The following is a 15,373-nucleotide window of genomic DNA, read 5'->3' as shown; positions in this document are numbered from 1 at the left end:
CATTACCTTCAGTAGCTTAGGGCCTCATCAAACCTAAATCCAGCCCTGACTAGGATCGAGAAATGAATAAAACAAAGCCAGTACAAAAGCCAGATGCCACAAAACCGCTCAGTGCATATCACAAGGGGGAGGGCGGTGCTGCAAAACAACGTCGCCAAAGCGCAAAGCTTGCCTGCATTTCCCACGCCCTCAAAGCAGGTGTTTCTCAAACTTCCCTAAGGATGATGGGAGTTGTAGTCCAGCAACAGCTGGCGACCCGCGTTTGAGGGGCGAGGCGGGGCGAGGCGGCCACGCGGAGCCGCCCCTCACGCGCCTGCTTCCTCGCGCTCCCTCATGGCGCGCCCTCGGCGCTGCCGGGCGGTGCGGGCGCTGCTGCGGAGCTGCTACGCGGAGCTGCTGCCGCTGGAAGCCTTGGTCCGGCGCCTGCAGGCGGCCGCTCCCCCGGGAGCCCCGCCTCAGCCTCTGCTGCAAGACGGCGACCCCAAAGACTACCGCGCCTTGGTGGAGCGGTGCCTCGTGGGGCGGGCGGCCGGGGCCAGGGCTCCTCCTCCGCTGCTCACCTTTCAGCAGGTAAGGAGGGAGGGAGGGAGGGAGGCCGCCAGGCCCGAGAACGGGCTGGGCTGTGGTAGCAGCTGGCTCTTTGCTTGGGGACGAGGGGGACCACAGGAATCTCTCCCAGGCCCTGGCACAAGAAATGCATAATGCCAGCAATTACAGTGGTACCTCGGGTTAAGTACTTAATTTGTTCTGGAGGTCTGTTCTTAACCTGAAACTGTTCTTAACCTGAAGCACCACTTTAGCTAATGGGGCCTCCCGCTGCCGCCGCGCCGCTGGGGCACAATTTCTGTTCTCATCTTGAAGCAAAGTTCTTAACCTGAAGCACTATTTCTGGGTTAGCGGAGTCTGTAACCTGAAGCGTCTGTAACCTGAAGCATATGTAACCCGAGGTACCACTGTAAAGGGACCAGGTTTTTAAAACCAACAGGGCGGCCTCAGCTTGAAGACCCGCACAGTGCCAGATTTAGGTAAAGGTAAAGGGACCCCTTGGCGCTGTGGGTTAAACCACAGAGCCTAGGACTTGCCGATCAGAAGGTCAGCGGTTCGAATCCCCTGACGGGGTGAGCTCCCGTCGCTTGATCCCTGCTCCTGCCAACCTAGCAGTTCGAAGGCATGTCAAAGTGCAAGTAGAGAAATAGGAACCGCTCCGGAGGGAAGGTAAATGGCGTTTCCGTGCGCTGCTCTGGTTTCGCCAGAAGCGGCTTAGTCATTCTGGCCACATGACCCAGAAGCTGTACGCCGGTTCCCTCGGCCAATAAAGCAGAGCGGTACCTATTTATCTACTTGCACTTTGACATGCTTTCAAACTGCTAGGTTGGCAGGAGCAGGGACCAAGCGACGGGAGCTCACCCAGTCGTGGGGATTCAAACCGCCGACCTTCTGATCAGCAAGCCCTAGGCTCTGTGGTTTAACCCACAGCGCCCCCCGCATCCCTCTTGTGCCGGATTTACGTATACGCTAAACAAGCTATAGCTTAGGGCCCCACTCTCTTAGGGCCCCCCAAAAAATTAAAAAAGGAAAAAAACTGGATGTACGTTTCCAAAATATGATTAAAAAAACAAATAAAATAAAACCTACATACAGCAACAGTGTTTAGTTTTGTGTTTTGTAGGATCCTATGATGTAAGTAATGGGCCCCGCCTGTATTTCACTATTAATATACTTCTTCTTAATTGTATTTCAGTTCAACAATTACCTTGATAAAATACATATTTTGTTATGTGCAAATGGCTTTAAATACCTATTAGGTCCATAAGTTACCATATAGCATATATTCAACACAAAAAACAGCAGCAATTTGTTGTTGACAAAGGACAGCTGGACATATAAAGGGCCCCATTACCTTCAGTAGCTTAGGGCCTCATCAAACCTAAATCCGGCCCTGGACTCGCAGCAGATGTTGTGGGAGACCCAGCAGAAAAAAACATGCAACCCACACAGTTGATAATCTGCAAGAGGCCTCTCTTCGGAGGCATGTTCACACGCTCGGAAGTAGCAATTAGCTATGGCCATGTCGGCATTAGTATCATCATTTTAAAATTTTCTTTACCGCCTTGCATCTGAAGATCACAGGGCGGTTTGCAATATAAAAAACACAAAAATACATACCACAATAGCAAAGAAAACCAGTGACTCTTCCCCCAAAAAAAGTTTATTTGGGTTACAATACACTTCACAACCTGCATTATGTTGCACAGAATGCGGTCTCAAGGTATATTAGCCACTTCACTTTCTGCAGTTGTGAGTTCCCTTCTTCAAATATTTGTCTGTGTGAAACAGCCTTTGATATCTTTGAATTGTGCATTGCTAGTCCATGCCAACAAGTTTCTGTTTGGCAGGCTCAGCTTAAGTAATTTCTCCATATAAATTGTGCAAGTAGGCATCACTGTGGAGTGCTCGAGTCACATGTTGGCGGCATTTGGGGGGGCTGTTTTCTCTTGCGGAACTGTTGTTGTTTAGTCGTTTAGTCGTGTCCGACTCTTCGTGACCCCATGGACCAGAGCACGCCAGGCACTCCTGTCTTCCACTGCCTCCTGCAGTTTGGTCAAACTCATGCTGGTAGCTTCGAGAACACTATCCAACCATCTCCTCTGTCGTCCCCTTCTCCTTGTGCCCTCCATCTTTCCCAACATCAGGGTCTTTTCCAGGGAGTCTTCTCTTCTCATGAGGTGGCCAAAGTATTGGAGCCTCAGCTTCACGATCTGTCCTTCCAGTGAGCACTCAGGGCTGATTTCCTTAAGAATGGATAGGTTTGATCTTCTTGCAGTCCATGGGACTCTCAGGAGTCTCCTCCAGCACCATAATTCAAAAGCATAGATTCTTCGGCGATCCGCCTTCTTTATGGTCCAGCTCTCACTTCCATACATCACTACTGGGAAAACCATAGCTTTTACCACACAGTAATACCCAGTTTGTTTGGCTCTTTCAGGCACCTGCTAATGAAAATGTTGCTTTTTTTTTTTTGCTGCATTGCAGGTTTCCAGTCAGGAGGATGTCGTGGCAAGAGTCGTTCAGAGAATCTGTGAAAAGAAGAAAAAGAATGTCCTGGCGTTTGGCTACGGACCCTTGAATGAGAATAACCGCCATCTTCCCTGCATGCCAAATATCTGCAGCTACCAGCGTAATAGCACAACAGAATCCATTCGCCAAAGTGTTCTCTGGGAAATAGTCCTGAGCAGAGTTGGAGATGATATCATGATGTACATACTGGAACACTGTTCTCTCTTCATGCTTGTGCCTCCCAGTTGCTGTTACCAAATTTGCGGCCAACCCATCTACGAACTTGCTTTAAGAAGCGCAAAAACCTCTCCTGAGTTCTTCAGGCAGAGATATCCCAGGCCGGCACCCAGCATCTTATCTAGCTACCTGCGAGGAAGGCTTCGGCCTTGTGGGAAATACCTCGCGAAGGCAAACGGGGGGAGATGGAACTCTAGGAAGCAAAGATGGCGCAGATCACAAGAAGCTGTAGGCGGTGACTCCCAGCAGCCTTTGAAGGTTCAGAGAGCTGCCAGGCTGAGCTCTACAGCAAATGAACTGGTTACAAGGTCCAGTGACTACCTAGAGGACCAGCCAGGCCCCAAACACTGCCTGTGTTTAACAGCACCGCCTCGTAAAAGGAAATGGGAGGACTGTTATGAAATTAGCGCTAAGAGAAAGAAAACCACACAGACGGACGAGGGGCTGGGAGAAGAAACAAGAAACCCAGTTCCCACTGAACGCAAAAAACAAATAATTCTGGATGGTGGGGGGGATGCATCTAGAGGGTGTGTAAGGCCAATTTCAGAGGAACAGGTAGTTTTCGTAAAGCCTGTTGCTCAGAGAAGTGAACTTGGAGCACAAACCTCGGATTGCACAGCTCCTGATAATCCAGAAGTTTTTTCGTGTGGTCCTGCACAAAGTACGGAGAGCAAAACACTGTGTGGATCTAGTACCAAAACAAAACCTCGCACTTCGGTGCCAAAGGTAGAACCTAGCATTTTTGATTATTGCTCAGTAAAGCTTGTGAACGCCTCTGCTACAGACAGAGGCCTAAGAACATCCAAACCAGCTCAGGAGTTTTCTGATAGGATTTCTGCTCCTGCCGTGCAGATTGAAAGACGCTCTCTCTTGTATTCTTGCCGCCAGCTGAAAGAGCGTCTACCTAAATCATTTGTGCTGAACCGCTTAAAGGGCTATCCGGCAGGCGGCTTGCGGCTTGTGGAAGCCATATTTTTGAACAGCAAGATTCCAAAGCAGCCGGGCGAATCAAGTCTTCCAGGTTACAATAGGAAAAAGAAGCGACTTCCAAAACGCTACTGGCAGATGAGAGGCGTCTTCCAGGAACTGTTGCGGAACCACACAAAGTGTCCTTACCTAACAGTGTTAAGAAATAATTGTCCCATTTGGGAGTTGGACAAAATTGGCCCAGGAAGTTGCGAGCAAAACGTCTGTCGAGAGGGTCAAAGCTTGCCAAAGACATGGCAGGCGAACGCCACAGAAAATTGCCCAAGAAGGATATCGGGTGTTTTAGGTCCATTCTCAGGTGCTTCCTGTAGAAGCTTTGAAAAAGCTGAGTTGCATCAAAAAGGAACTGAAATGCGAGCTCCCCAAGTCTCCCCCAGTTCTGACGTCACAGTGTTCCTTAAGCAACATAGCAGCCACTGGCAAGTGTACACTTTTGTGAGGGGCTGTCTGGAGACAGTGGTCCCTGCTGGGCTCTGGGGTTCTAACCATAACAAATGCCGCTTCTACAAGAATGTAAAGCAGTTTATCTCTCTGGGGAAGTTTTCCACGTTTTCGTTACGGGAGCTGATGTGGAAAATGAGAGTCAACGATTGCGCTTGGCTTCGTCTGACCAAAGGTATGGACTGTGGTTATTAAAATGAAAGCAGCATTTCCTGAAAGTGGCTTTTTTTTTAGACTACCCTTGTCATGTCAACATAGCAGGATAATTTCCAACCTAGTGCAAAATGTAGGGATAACCTACATCAGGCATGTCCAATAGGTAGATTGTGATCTACTGGTAGATCGCAGGATGTTCCTGGTAGATCCTGGCTGATTTCTGGCCCCTCAGAGATCTCCTTACAAAAAAGGGGGGCAACTTTGCCTTTCCTCAAAAAAGCTCCAGAACTTTGGCTTCAAAAAAAAAGCTTAACTTTGGATAGATCACACTGCCAGTTGGACGTCCCTGACCTACATAATGCTCTCTGTGTGATGTTGGAATATAGCCCCAGAAACCATGGCCAACGACCAGGGATTTGATGGGAGTTGCAGTCCAGCACCATCTGGAAGGACTCAGTGCTGGCTATCGTTACAACAATACACAAAAGTGTATAAATGAAGTTGGTAACTTAGGAGTGTAATGTGTTGGGCAACCATCCATAGCATCCCAGCACAGTTCTGTTATCTGAGAGATATATGTTGATGATGCTGTTTTATTCAGATGCATTTTGTGGGACACCCTTTATGAAAAAAGTGATGAGTAGAACTAAAATAACTCATGAGACATCCCTTCCTGTCCAAGTTACACATGCTTTGCTAGGCTTGAGCCCAGTGAAGTAGGCTTTGCCAAAAGGCCACCAGACCATTGTTCTCAAATCTAGCTTGGCCGCAAAAAGTATCATCATTCTACGAAGTTGGAAATCAATCGTATCTTCCCAGTGTTGAGGATTCTTTTGGGAAACAGTCCCAAAAGAATGTGACAGAGCTTGGGTTCACTTTGTGGTTAGTGAGCAGAGAGTTTAACCATGCATCCTGGTTTGGATAGCTCAGTCAGTAGAGCATAAGACTCTGACTCTTTGGGTTGTGGGTTCGAGCCCCACATTGAGCAAAAGATTCCTGCATTGCAGGGGGCTGGACTGGATGAACCCTCGTGGTCCCTTCCAACTCTACAGTTTGGTGATTTAAAACAACCCAGTTAATGAATACAAGCAATAGAGCATCAGCTTGAGGATAATAAAACAAAAGAGTGGGGTTTTTTTTAGAATGCCTGGGAGAACAGGGTTATTTATACTTGCCATCTGAAAGCCAGCAAGAATACTTGCTGTCAGAGTGTCTGCAGTCTGAATTTCTAAGGGCAAGGCGTTCCAGAGTTGGGAGTGGGGGGAAATAGTGATGGCACTCTCTTGGCAAGACCAGCTATAACCAGAATTACTCAGAATAGGATGCTGGTATTCTCTAGCAGATTTCAGCTTTGTAAATAAGTCTGCGGAATTTGATGTTGTTGTTTAGTCGTTTAGTTGTGTCCGACTCTTCGTGACCCCATGGACCAGAGCACGCCAGGCACTCCTGTCTTCCATTGCCTCCCGCAGTTTGGTCAAACTCATGCTGGTTGCTTCGAGAACACTGTCCAACCATCTCGTCCTCTGTCGTCCCCTTCTCCTTGTGCCCTCCATCTTTCCCAACATCAGGATCTTTTCCAGGGAGTCTTCTGTTCTCATGAGGTGGCCAAAATATTGGAGCCTCAGCTTCACAATCTGTCCAACCAGTGAGCACTCAGGGCTGATTTCCTTCAGAATGGATCGGTTTGATCTTCTTGCAGTCCATGGGACTCTCAAGAGTCTCCTCCAGCACCATAATTCAAAAGCATCCATTCTTTGGCGATCAGCCTTCTTTATGGTCCAGCTCTCACTTCCATACATCACTACTGGGAAAACCACAGCTTTTACTATACGGACCTTTATTGGCAAGGTGATGTCTCTGCTTTTTAAGATGCTGTCTAGGTTTGTCATTGCTTTTCTCCCAAGAAGCAGGCGTGTTTTAATTCCTTGGCTGCTGTCACCATCTGCAGTGATCATTGCGGAATTTACTGGCCTGCAAGTATTTCAATAAGCTTGCCCGAATGGTGTGATTTTGTGTGTGCGATACTCAAATGGTGTTGTGACCCAGAAGACAAGTCTGCGCCGCCACCCTTGCCAGATCCTGTGCTTCAAAGGGAAGAAATTGACATTCCTACTACACGGCCAAGTGTGCGTATGAGAGTGGACAGATCTTGCCGTCCCTGTCTTATAATGTGGCCGCAGCAGAAATGTCTGTGGGGGTTTCTAGCTGTGTGTTTTCATTTGGGAGGAACCCATCTTTGTAAAATGGTAGCCTGTACTTTGGTCATGGTGGCAACTTTTTTTAGAAAGCTCTTTCTAGACTTAATTGTGAATAAACCTGTGATTCTGCTTATAGAACTCAGGCGTTTTGTTCCTGCCTCCGAACACCGTTTCCGTGAAGATCTGATGTCCAAATTCCTGTACTGGCTGATGAACTCCTTCGTTGCAGAACTGCTGCGCTCCTTCTTTTATATCACGGAGACTATGTTTCAAAAGAACATGCTTTTTTACTTCAGAAAGGCTGTTTGGAGGAAGTTGCAGAGGATTGGCATTAGGTATTTATTACTTGAAGTGCCGTAATTTGTATCCTGCGCGAGGGGGGTGGGAATGTGTGCTCCCTTTGTACAGTTTCCCATACCTTCGTCTCGGAAGATGCCATTTGAAGAGGGTCCCATTTGCACTGCACATTTAATTATATTATGCCACTTTAATCCATCATGGCTTCCCCCAGAGAATCCTGGGAAGTGTAGTTTGTTAAGGGTGCTGGGAGTTGTTCAGAGATCCCTATTTCCCTCACAGAGCTACAGTTCCCAGAGTGGTTAAAAAGTCAGTCCCTCTCTGCGAGGGAGGCTAGGCGGTCTCCTAACAACTCTCTGCTCTGTTAAACTACATATTCAACATAAATATGGGAAGTTTTTAATGTTTAATGCTATATTGTGATTTTAATATTTGGTTGGGAGCCGCCCAGAGTGGCTGGGGAAACCCAGCCAGATAGGCGGGGTATAAATAATAAATTATTGTTATATTATTATTATTATAAACAACTGTTTAAAGCAGTAGGATAGTGCTTTAAATGTGTCGTGCAGACGAGGTCTAGGACTCTGAACCTTTCAAATGTAGCTCACTGATTTGAGTGTTGCCGTTTTGAGGGGGTGGGCGAGGTCAGATGAACCATGCGTACCAAAAAGGTTGAGAGCATATGTGTGAGGTGTCACAGGCTATTCCTGCCCCTGATGTGCCAAATGGGTGTGCTATCATCCACAAATATTGAGATATTGCAAGGGTCTCTTAAGTTCATCCTGATGCGCAGGTGTGCGAGCGAGCACACCCTACACAGCTTCTCCACGTGAGGATTGCGGTTGAGCCAGGATCATACTTGTGTGATGTGCTCTAGTGTGTACATTGGGAATGTACCCAACCCATAGCACCTTCCAGGACCCTCTGAAAGCGCAGGTGGGGACATGCCCCCTGGTACATTGGGCCATTGAATTGCAAGACCACGTCTCAGACACACACACAGAGCCATTGGTTTGTTTTTTTAATTGAACCTGAGCTTCAAAGTTTCTCTGAAGAGATTTATGTCCTAGTATTGTTCATGAAGACAAAGTGGAAATCCAGATGTCCTGGGTAGTCTTGCCCTTCTCTCCTCTATACAGTGGTACCTTGGGTTACGTTACCTTTGAGTAACGTAACTTTCGCGTTGCAAACGCAGCATGCGCAGAAGCAGCCCCTCTCGTTGCAGACTTTTCAGGTTGCGCATGGACCCCTGGAATGAATTAAGTTAATATCCGGAGGGTCCACTGTACAGTGGGACCTCGGGTTACAAACGCTTCAGGTTGCAGACTCCGCTAACCCGGAAGTAGTACCTCGGGTTAAGAACTTTACCTCAGGATGAGAACAGAAATCGCATGCTGGCGGCAGCGGGAGGCCCCATTAGCTAAAGCGGCACCTCAGGTTAAGAACAGTTTCAGGTTAAGAACAGACCTCCGGAACGAATTAAGTTCTTAGCCAGAGGTACCACTGTATTAACGTTAGACCACATGGCTTGCTGTGTTACCAAGACAAGCAAAGACACACATCTTCCCAATTTCCAGTTGGTTGGTTGAAAGAGTCTGTTCTAAATGACCCACTTCAAAGAATACTCAGATGGCAGGCTCTGTTCTCAACAGAGTATTTCATACAGGGCTTCCCCCCGCCCAGCCAGAACTCTCCAGAACTCAGTTCCAGCACCTCTCAAGTGGGCGCCATTACCATTGTAGGAGAGCAATGGCGGTGCCCACGGTGAGTTCCAGCACCTCTTTTTCTGGAAAATAGCACTGATTGTATGGAAGCAAAACTCGAGGGGAATTTTGTGATCTGCTTTGTAGTCTGTTGTAAAAGAATAATGTTCCTTTCCACTTTAGAAGTCATCTGGCCAAAGTGCAGCTTCGTGCCTTATCAAAGGAGGAGATTGAAATTCTGCAGCAGAAAAAGTGTGTCCCCCTGGCATCGAAACTCCGGTTCATCCCCAAAGCGAATGGGCTGCGTCCCGTGGTCAACCTGAATGATGTTGTAGGTGCTGAAGCATTCTGTAGAAAGAGCAGAGACCAAAAGGTTCTTATTTTACAGTTGTGTAGTGTGAAGTTCATTCAATGAGCAAGTGTTGTGTTTATCATCTTTGTAGCCCTCGTCTGAATCCCATCCCCAAATAATAATAATATTTGGGCGGCTTCCAACAAGAGATTAAAAATACATTAAAACATCAGTCATTAGAATCTTCCCTAAACAAGGCTAAATCCTATTCCTACATCCTTCTTAAATGCAGCATGCGTCCTTTCCAAGAACTCTTCATTTTCTCCCTCTGCTAGTTGCCTTCTCTTCCAAGAGTTCAGTCAACTTGCACATGCATGAGAATGCTTTGTCCTTTGTGAAATGCCCCCCTAATTTCTCTCTCTCTTTAATTTTCTCCTAGGTTCAGTACTTCAACAAACAACTTAAAAACTTATTTAGTGTCCTTAGTTATGAAAGCACCAAGAACCCAATTTTGCTTGGCTCTTCTGTGTTCGGAAAAGATGATACTTACGCAATATGGAAGAAGTTTGTTTTGAAGGTTTTAGAGTCAAACTCTGAAATGCTGAGATTCTACTTTGTGAAGGTAATGCTTAGTGTCTCCATTTGGCCTGGATGTTTTCCATTTCTTGAAAGTGGACAGAACTGAGGATTTTTCTTTGTTTAAGGCTGCAGTACTGTGACCAAGCTCTGTTGAACCTAATGGCACGTAGGTCTGAATAAACATGCACTGGGAATCAGGAATATTTCATAAGTTGGGCTCTGTGGCCCCAGTTGCTCAGTTTTGGTTTTTTTATAAGATATTTATTAACCTTTTTTTCAAAGAAAGACATAAATTTACAAAATATAAAAAAATAAGAACAAAGAGTTACAAAAATAACAAGAAAACATAGGAAATAAAAAGAGAAATACAAGTATTATCAAAAAGAAAGATATATAGAAAATACATACAAAATACAAAGAACAAAATAGCTAAGAAAAAACGTTTAAAAACAAATCCAGTTTTCAATATCTATAAACTCATTTGCTTATTTTCTTGACTTCCTCACACCTCCCCTTTTTGTATTCCCATTTATATAATCGATTCGGCAAATCCTTACCCTCTTTCATTAATTTTAACTTTAGATCTTAACCTATTATAACAATATATTTTCATCCATTTATCAATCCGTATTTACATATTCTTATTAATCTTATTACCAATACCACTTATTTTCAATCCAACATCATTGTAACATTCACCCAGTTGCTCAGTTTTGTAACACTGATGGCATTGAGCTGTTTACTTCTTTCTCTTCACTCCTGGTAATCAAACCTGTAAGGAAGGATTTGTTGTTGTTGTTGTTTAGTCGTTTAGTCGTGTCCGACTCTTCGTGACCCCATGGACCAGAGAACGCCAGGCACCTCTGTCCTCCACTGCCTCCCGCAGTTTGGTCAAACTCATGCTGGTAACCTCGAAAACACTATCCAACCATCTCGTTCTCTGTCGCCCCCTTCTCCTTGTGCCCTCCATCTTTCCCAACATCAGGGTCTTCTCCAGGGAGTCTTCTCTTCTCATGAGGTGGCCAAAGTACTGGAGCCTCAGCTTCACAATCTGTCCTTCCAGTGAGCACTCAGGGCTGATTTCCTTCAGAAAGGGGAGAAGTTTGATCTTCTTGCAGTCCATGGGACTCTCAAGAGTCTCCTCCAGCACCATAATTCAAAAGCATCAATTCTTCGGCGATCAGCCTTCTTTATGGTCCAGCTCTCACTTCCATACATCACTACTCTCAAGAAAGAACAGTTGTAACTGGAGTTGGTTTCATACTTGGGTTGAGATAGAATTCACTCTAAGCTTCCAAGCTTTGCACTGTGCAGAACTGAGGTTGATTCAGGGGTTGTTAACTTGAGTCAGCGGAGACCAGTCACGTTGGGCGTTACAGAAGGTTTTTGGTGTGCCAAAACATGCCAACCCCCAAAAGGCTGCCGTTGAATGGCATATATAGTCTCGTCCACTCTTCAACACACTCACATTATCTCTCGTACACGGACACACTCGCATTGTCTGTCATGCACACACGCATGCTTTCTCTCACCTGCGAGTCCTCCACCTGCAACATGTACGAAGCAAAGTTTAGAGAGAAACTCCAGCAGCAAGGAGCCTTTGCAGAATCCAGCAAATTTCTCTGTTCTGTGCAGATTCCAACCAAGGATTTGGAAGTTTTACAGGTATCCATCCCCCACTCCAGTTCCAGGGCTCTTGCCTCTCAGCTGCTCAACCCTAGTTTGTTGAAATTTCCATTAAAACCCTCCTGAAATCTACAGTCCACATCCCCTGTTGAAGCTAAGCATGTGTTACTGAGCAGAATATAGGTTTGTCCTCTGTTACCCTCATCCCTGTCTTTTCTTCCTCCCTCTGTTCCCTTTCCCTGCACTGAAGTTCAGTCTGTGGCCTATCCTGTTTGTAAATGCATTATTGCTGATGTTGTCATTGTTCTTTGCAGAATACATCTGTACTAGTTAGCAAATGCCCTCCCGTTGCAATTTCCTTGCTTTGTGTGATATCTGATGCACGGTTGAAAGTTTAAAATAATGGAATTTCTTCTCCCCACCCCGCTCTCTTTCAGGCTGATGTCACGGGAGCTTACGATACCATTCCCCATAATAAACTGATAGAAGTAATTTCACAAGTCCTCGCTCTGGAGAGAGAGACCAGTTACAACATACGCCGCTATGCAGTGATCATGAGGACCAGAAATGGACTTAAGAGAATATGCTACAGGAGACATGTAGGGTAGATTTTTTTCCTTTCTCTCACCCCCATTTTCTGTTCTCTGATAAGTATAACAACCGTGGGAACTCTGTAACGTCTTTGTAAATATTCCATGGAAAGACTCCCCAACGAATACCATCCTTAAGGCCAGAAAGCAACACATTTTGAAATGTCCTGCCTGCTAACTAAAAATGGTCACTTCTACTTGGGGCGCTTTCTCTCGCTCGCTCCAGGGTTTTGCAAGAGGCTCCAATGGAACCTCACTGATGCCTCGTGCCAAAGTGCAGCAGCAGGACTTTGCCTCCCCCAAGTTCTCTATGGAGGAAGGCAGAGGCCCTTCCCTCATGCTGAGCTTTGGCAGGATGTAGAAGACCTTGCTCCTGCAAAAGTCAGACCTGGAAGAGGATCCTTGTGCTGGGCATGCAAGATCCGCAAGCAAGCAGGTTTATAGAGCCCTGTTCAAAATACTTTAACCATATCACTGTTCCAGAGGTGAATTCAGCTGTTCTTAGCTAGGTGGCAGTGTCTGCATTTGAGACTGCTCCTGGGCTGACCACTGCCTTGATTTTGAAGTAGCCTGGCATCAGGCGGTATCATTGGTGGCAGCTGTGCCCTAGCTTTTGCAGGATTTTTAATTTATTTTACACCATGGAAATGCATATCTGCTGAATAGTCCAGGTTTTTAAAATTGTAATGTTTCTTCTGAGTGCACCAGGAGCTTCGTGGTTCTTATTTATTGATTACCATAGAAAAGAAGGGAGGAAGTATGGGCTGGGGAGCACATGCCAGCAGCTCCTGGGAGACCTGTGGGGCAGCCCTTGCCCAAACCCTTGGGAGAAGCTGGGGTGGGGAATGCCAGGAAGTAGAGTGGTCTTCTGCCTGGCCCCTTCCACATTCTCTTCTCTCAATCCAGCTCCTCGTAATTGTTAACCCTGACATTTTTACTATGCTGGAGGTCAACTCATAAATCTAATATATCTCAGTCTGGACGTTGTTTGCAGGTATCTGTTTCCAGTGAGTTTAAGCCTGATATGAAACAGTTTCTGTGTCATCTTCAAGAGAGCACCTCACTGCGGAATGCAGTAATAGTTGAGCAGGTAAGCTTCTGTGTACCATTCCTTTTAACTAGGGGGGCTGAGATTGAAAGAGGATTTCCTAAGGCTGCCCCATTGGTGTGTTTTGAGGTCCCAAGCTGTAGGCAAGCCTTGCGATTGGTTGTCTCTCTCTCTTACACACACACACACACACACACACACACACTTCTTCATTTTTTTGACTGTCTCTTGCTATGCCGTCTGAACTTGTCAAATCGTAGTAAATCTTAACTATGGTTTGAAGTTTGGGTGACATGCTAAAATGTAGCTTTGCCAGCGGCAAACGTGGGGCGAGGGAAGCATGCAATCCCAAGGCTCACTTAGGCTTGTTCACCTTACAATAAACCATAGTTGTTCAATAAACCATAGTTTCTTTTAATACCTGCTGAGTTCAGGACAGCCAGTAAATTCATGGCAGAGGCAAGATTTGAGCAGTAGACTACCTGAGTCATAACTCCTCCAGTTAGGCTGCAATCCTAAACCCACTGCATCCAGTAGGATTTACCTCTGAGTAAACATGCATAGGTTTGTACTATTAGTCACTGCATTTTATCATTTCTGTAGATGAGATTAACATCAAGACGATTTATTCATTTGGCGTTGACGCTAGTATTTGCATTCCTGTTTAGAGGTTGTTCACATCTTGCATTGTGCAGTTTTCACTTCTAATATTTTAATCCCTCTTACCACGATCCTGCAGTCTGAGCTTTCCATATCTTGGTGCACAAGGGAGAATTCTGAAACGGGCAATGTTAGCAGCTTTAAAAGAGGGGATTTTGTAAAGCTCTAACAAGTGTTTAAAATATGCCCAAGGGAAAATTGTATGGAGCCTTAGTTTGCTCAGCTATACTGAGCCACACATGTTTCTCCTTTCGAAGAGCATCATCAAATGCCACGTTAATTTGCTGCATCCATTCCACTCCGTGACTTCTCAATTTAGCCCTTTAGTTTCCCACTTTGAGTGCATGTCTTTGCCACTTCCCGCCAGTAGATGGTGCTGACAGACATCCTTGTTTGAGGGAAATCCTTCATTGCTAAGCTTAACATTTTACAACTGGGTCTTCTGTTCGTATGGTGCCAGCTTCACTGGCACTTAGCTCTTAGCTGTTTACTCTGGGCACGCTTTACAAGCACACCTGACCTCAGAGCAGGCATAGGTCTTAGCATGCTAATATTAGGCCAAATATCATAAGCCAAAGTAGACAAAGTTCAAACTTCTACTTTTGCTTTTTCTTCTTTCAGGGTGTCTCTTTGAGGGAAAACAAATCCAGCCTCTACGAGTTCTTCTTGCAGTTGATCCACCATAGCATTCTGAAAATTGAGAAGAGGTCAAGTCTCTTTTATTATCATTGGTTACATGAACTTCTCAGGTACCAAAATGTACAGTGGTGCCTCGCAAGACGAAATTAATTCGTTCTGCAAGTTTTTTCTTCTTGCGAGTTTTTCGTCTTGCGAAGCACGGTTTCCCATAGGAATGCATTGAAAATCAATTAATGCGTTCCTATAGAGACTGCTTGCCAGGCTGGCGGTGCGGAGAAGGGCTTTTCTCCCCACCGCAAGCCTTCAGGACAGGTACGGGAACAGAGGGGAAGGCGCGAAGCGCTTCTCCTCTGTTCCCGGGGCTTGCGGTGGGAGGAGGGTTTTTCCTCCCCACCGCCAACATTCAGAACAGCATTCTGAATGTTGGCGGTGGGAAGGAAAACCCTCCTCCCACCGCAAGTCTTCAGGACAGCCATCCGAAGGCTGGCGCGGGGAGAAGGTCTCTCCGCCCCACTGCCAGCCTTCGGAGCAGCCTTCCGAAGGCTGGCGGTGGGGCGGAGAGACCTCCTCCCGCCGCCAGCCTTCGGAGCAGCCTTCCGAAGGCTGGCGGCGGGAGGAGGTCTCTCCGCCCCACCGCCAGCCTTCGGAGGAGCCTTCCAAAGGCTGGCGGCGGGAGGAGGTCTCTCCGCCCCACCGCCAGCCTTCGGAGGAGGTCCGAGGACAGTGGGGAAGACGCGCTGCGCTTCCCCGCTGTCCCGGAGATTTCCCTATGGGCTTTCGTCTTGCGAAGGAAGCCCATAGGGAAATTCATTTTGCGAAGCGCCTCCAAAACGGAAAACCCTTTCGTCTAGCGGGTTTTCCGT

The 15,373-nt window shown here is 46.5% G+C and overlaps 1 protein-coding gene across 7 annotated transcripts in view; it reads left to right on the top strand.

Moving 5' to 3' along the window:
• The first annotated feature begins 293 nt into the window (after positions 1-293).
• The window catches only part of TERT (telomerase reverse transcriptase), a 36,987-nt gene continuing 21,907 nt past the window's right edge, over positions 294-15,373 (top strand). For 5 of the 7 annotated variants that reach the window (XM_053397206.1, XM_053397203.1, XM_053397202.1 and 2 more), the window contains exons 1-8: positions 295-570; positions 3,034-4,897; positions 7,213-7,411; positions 9,260-9,449; positions 9,808-9,990; positions 12,011-12,172; positions 13,140-13,253; positions 14,493-14,578. In XM_053397206.1, coding sequence (XP_053253181.1) covers positions 334-570; positions 3,034-4,897; positions 7,213-7,411; positions 9,260-9,449; positions 9,808-9,990; positions 12,011-12,172; positions 13,140-13,253; positions 14,493-14,578 — 3,035 coding nt within the window. In that variant the 5' untranslated portion in view covers positions 295-333. Of the gene's footprint in view, positions 571-3,033; positions 4,898-7,212; positions 7,412-9,259; positions 9,450-9,807; positions 9,991-12,010; positions 12,173-13,139; positions 13,254-14,492; positions 14,579-15,373 lie in introns of all 7 variants that reach the window. The other 2 variants (XM_053397207.1, XM_053397208.1) reach the window with 2 other exon arrangements.

This window comes from Podarcis raffonei, chromosome 7, assembly GCF_027172205.1.
Source record: "Podarcis raffonei isolate rPodRaf1 chromosome 7, rPodRaf1.pri, whole genome shotgun sequence".
Taxonomy (NCBI): domain Eukaryota; kingdom Metazoa; phylum Chordata; class Lepidosauria; order Squamata; family Lacertidae; genus Podarcis; species Podarcis raffonei.
This window is presented reverse-complemented; position numbering and strand designations above follow the sequence as displayed.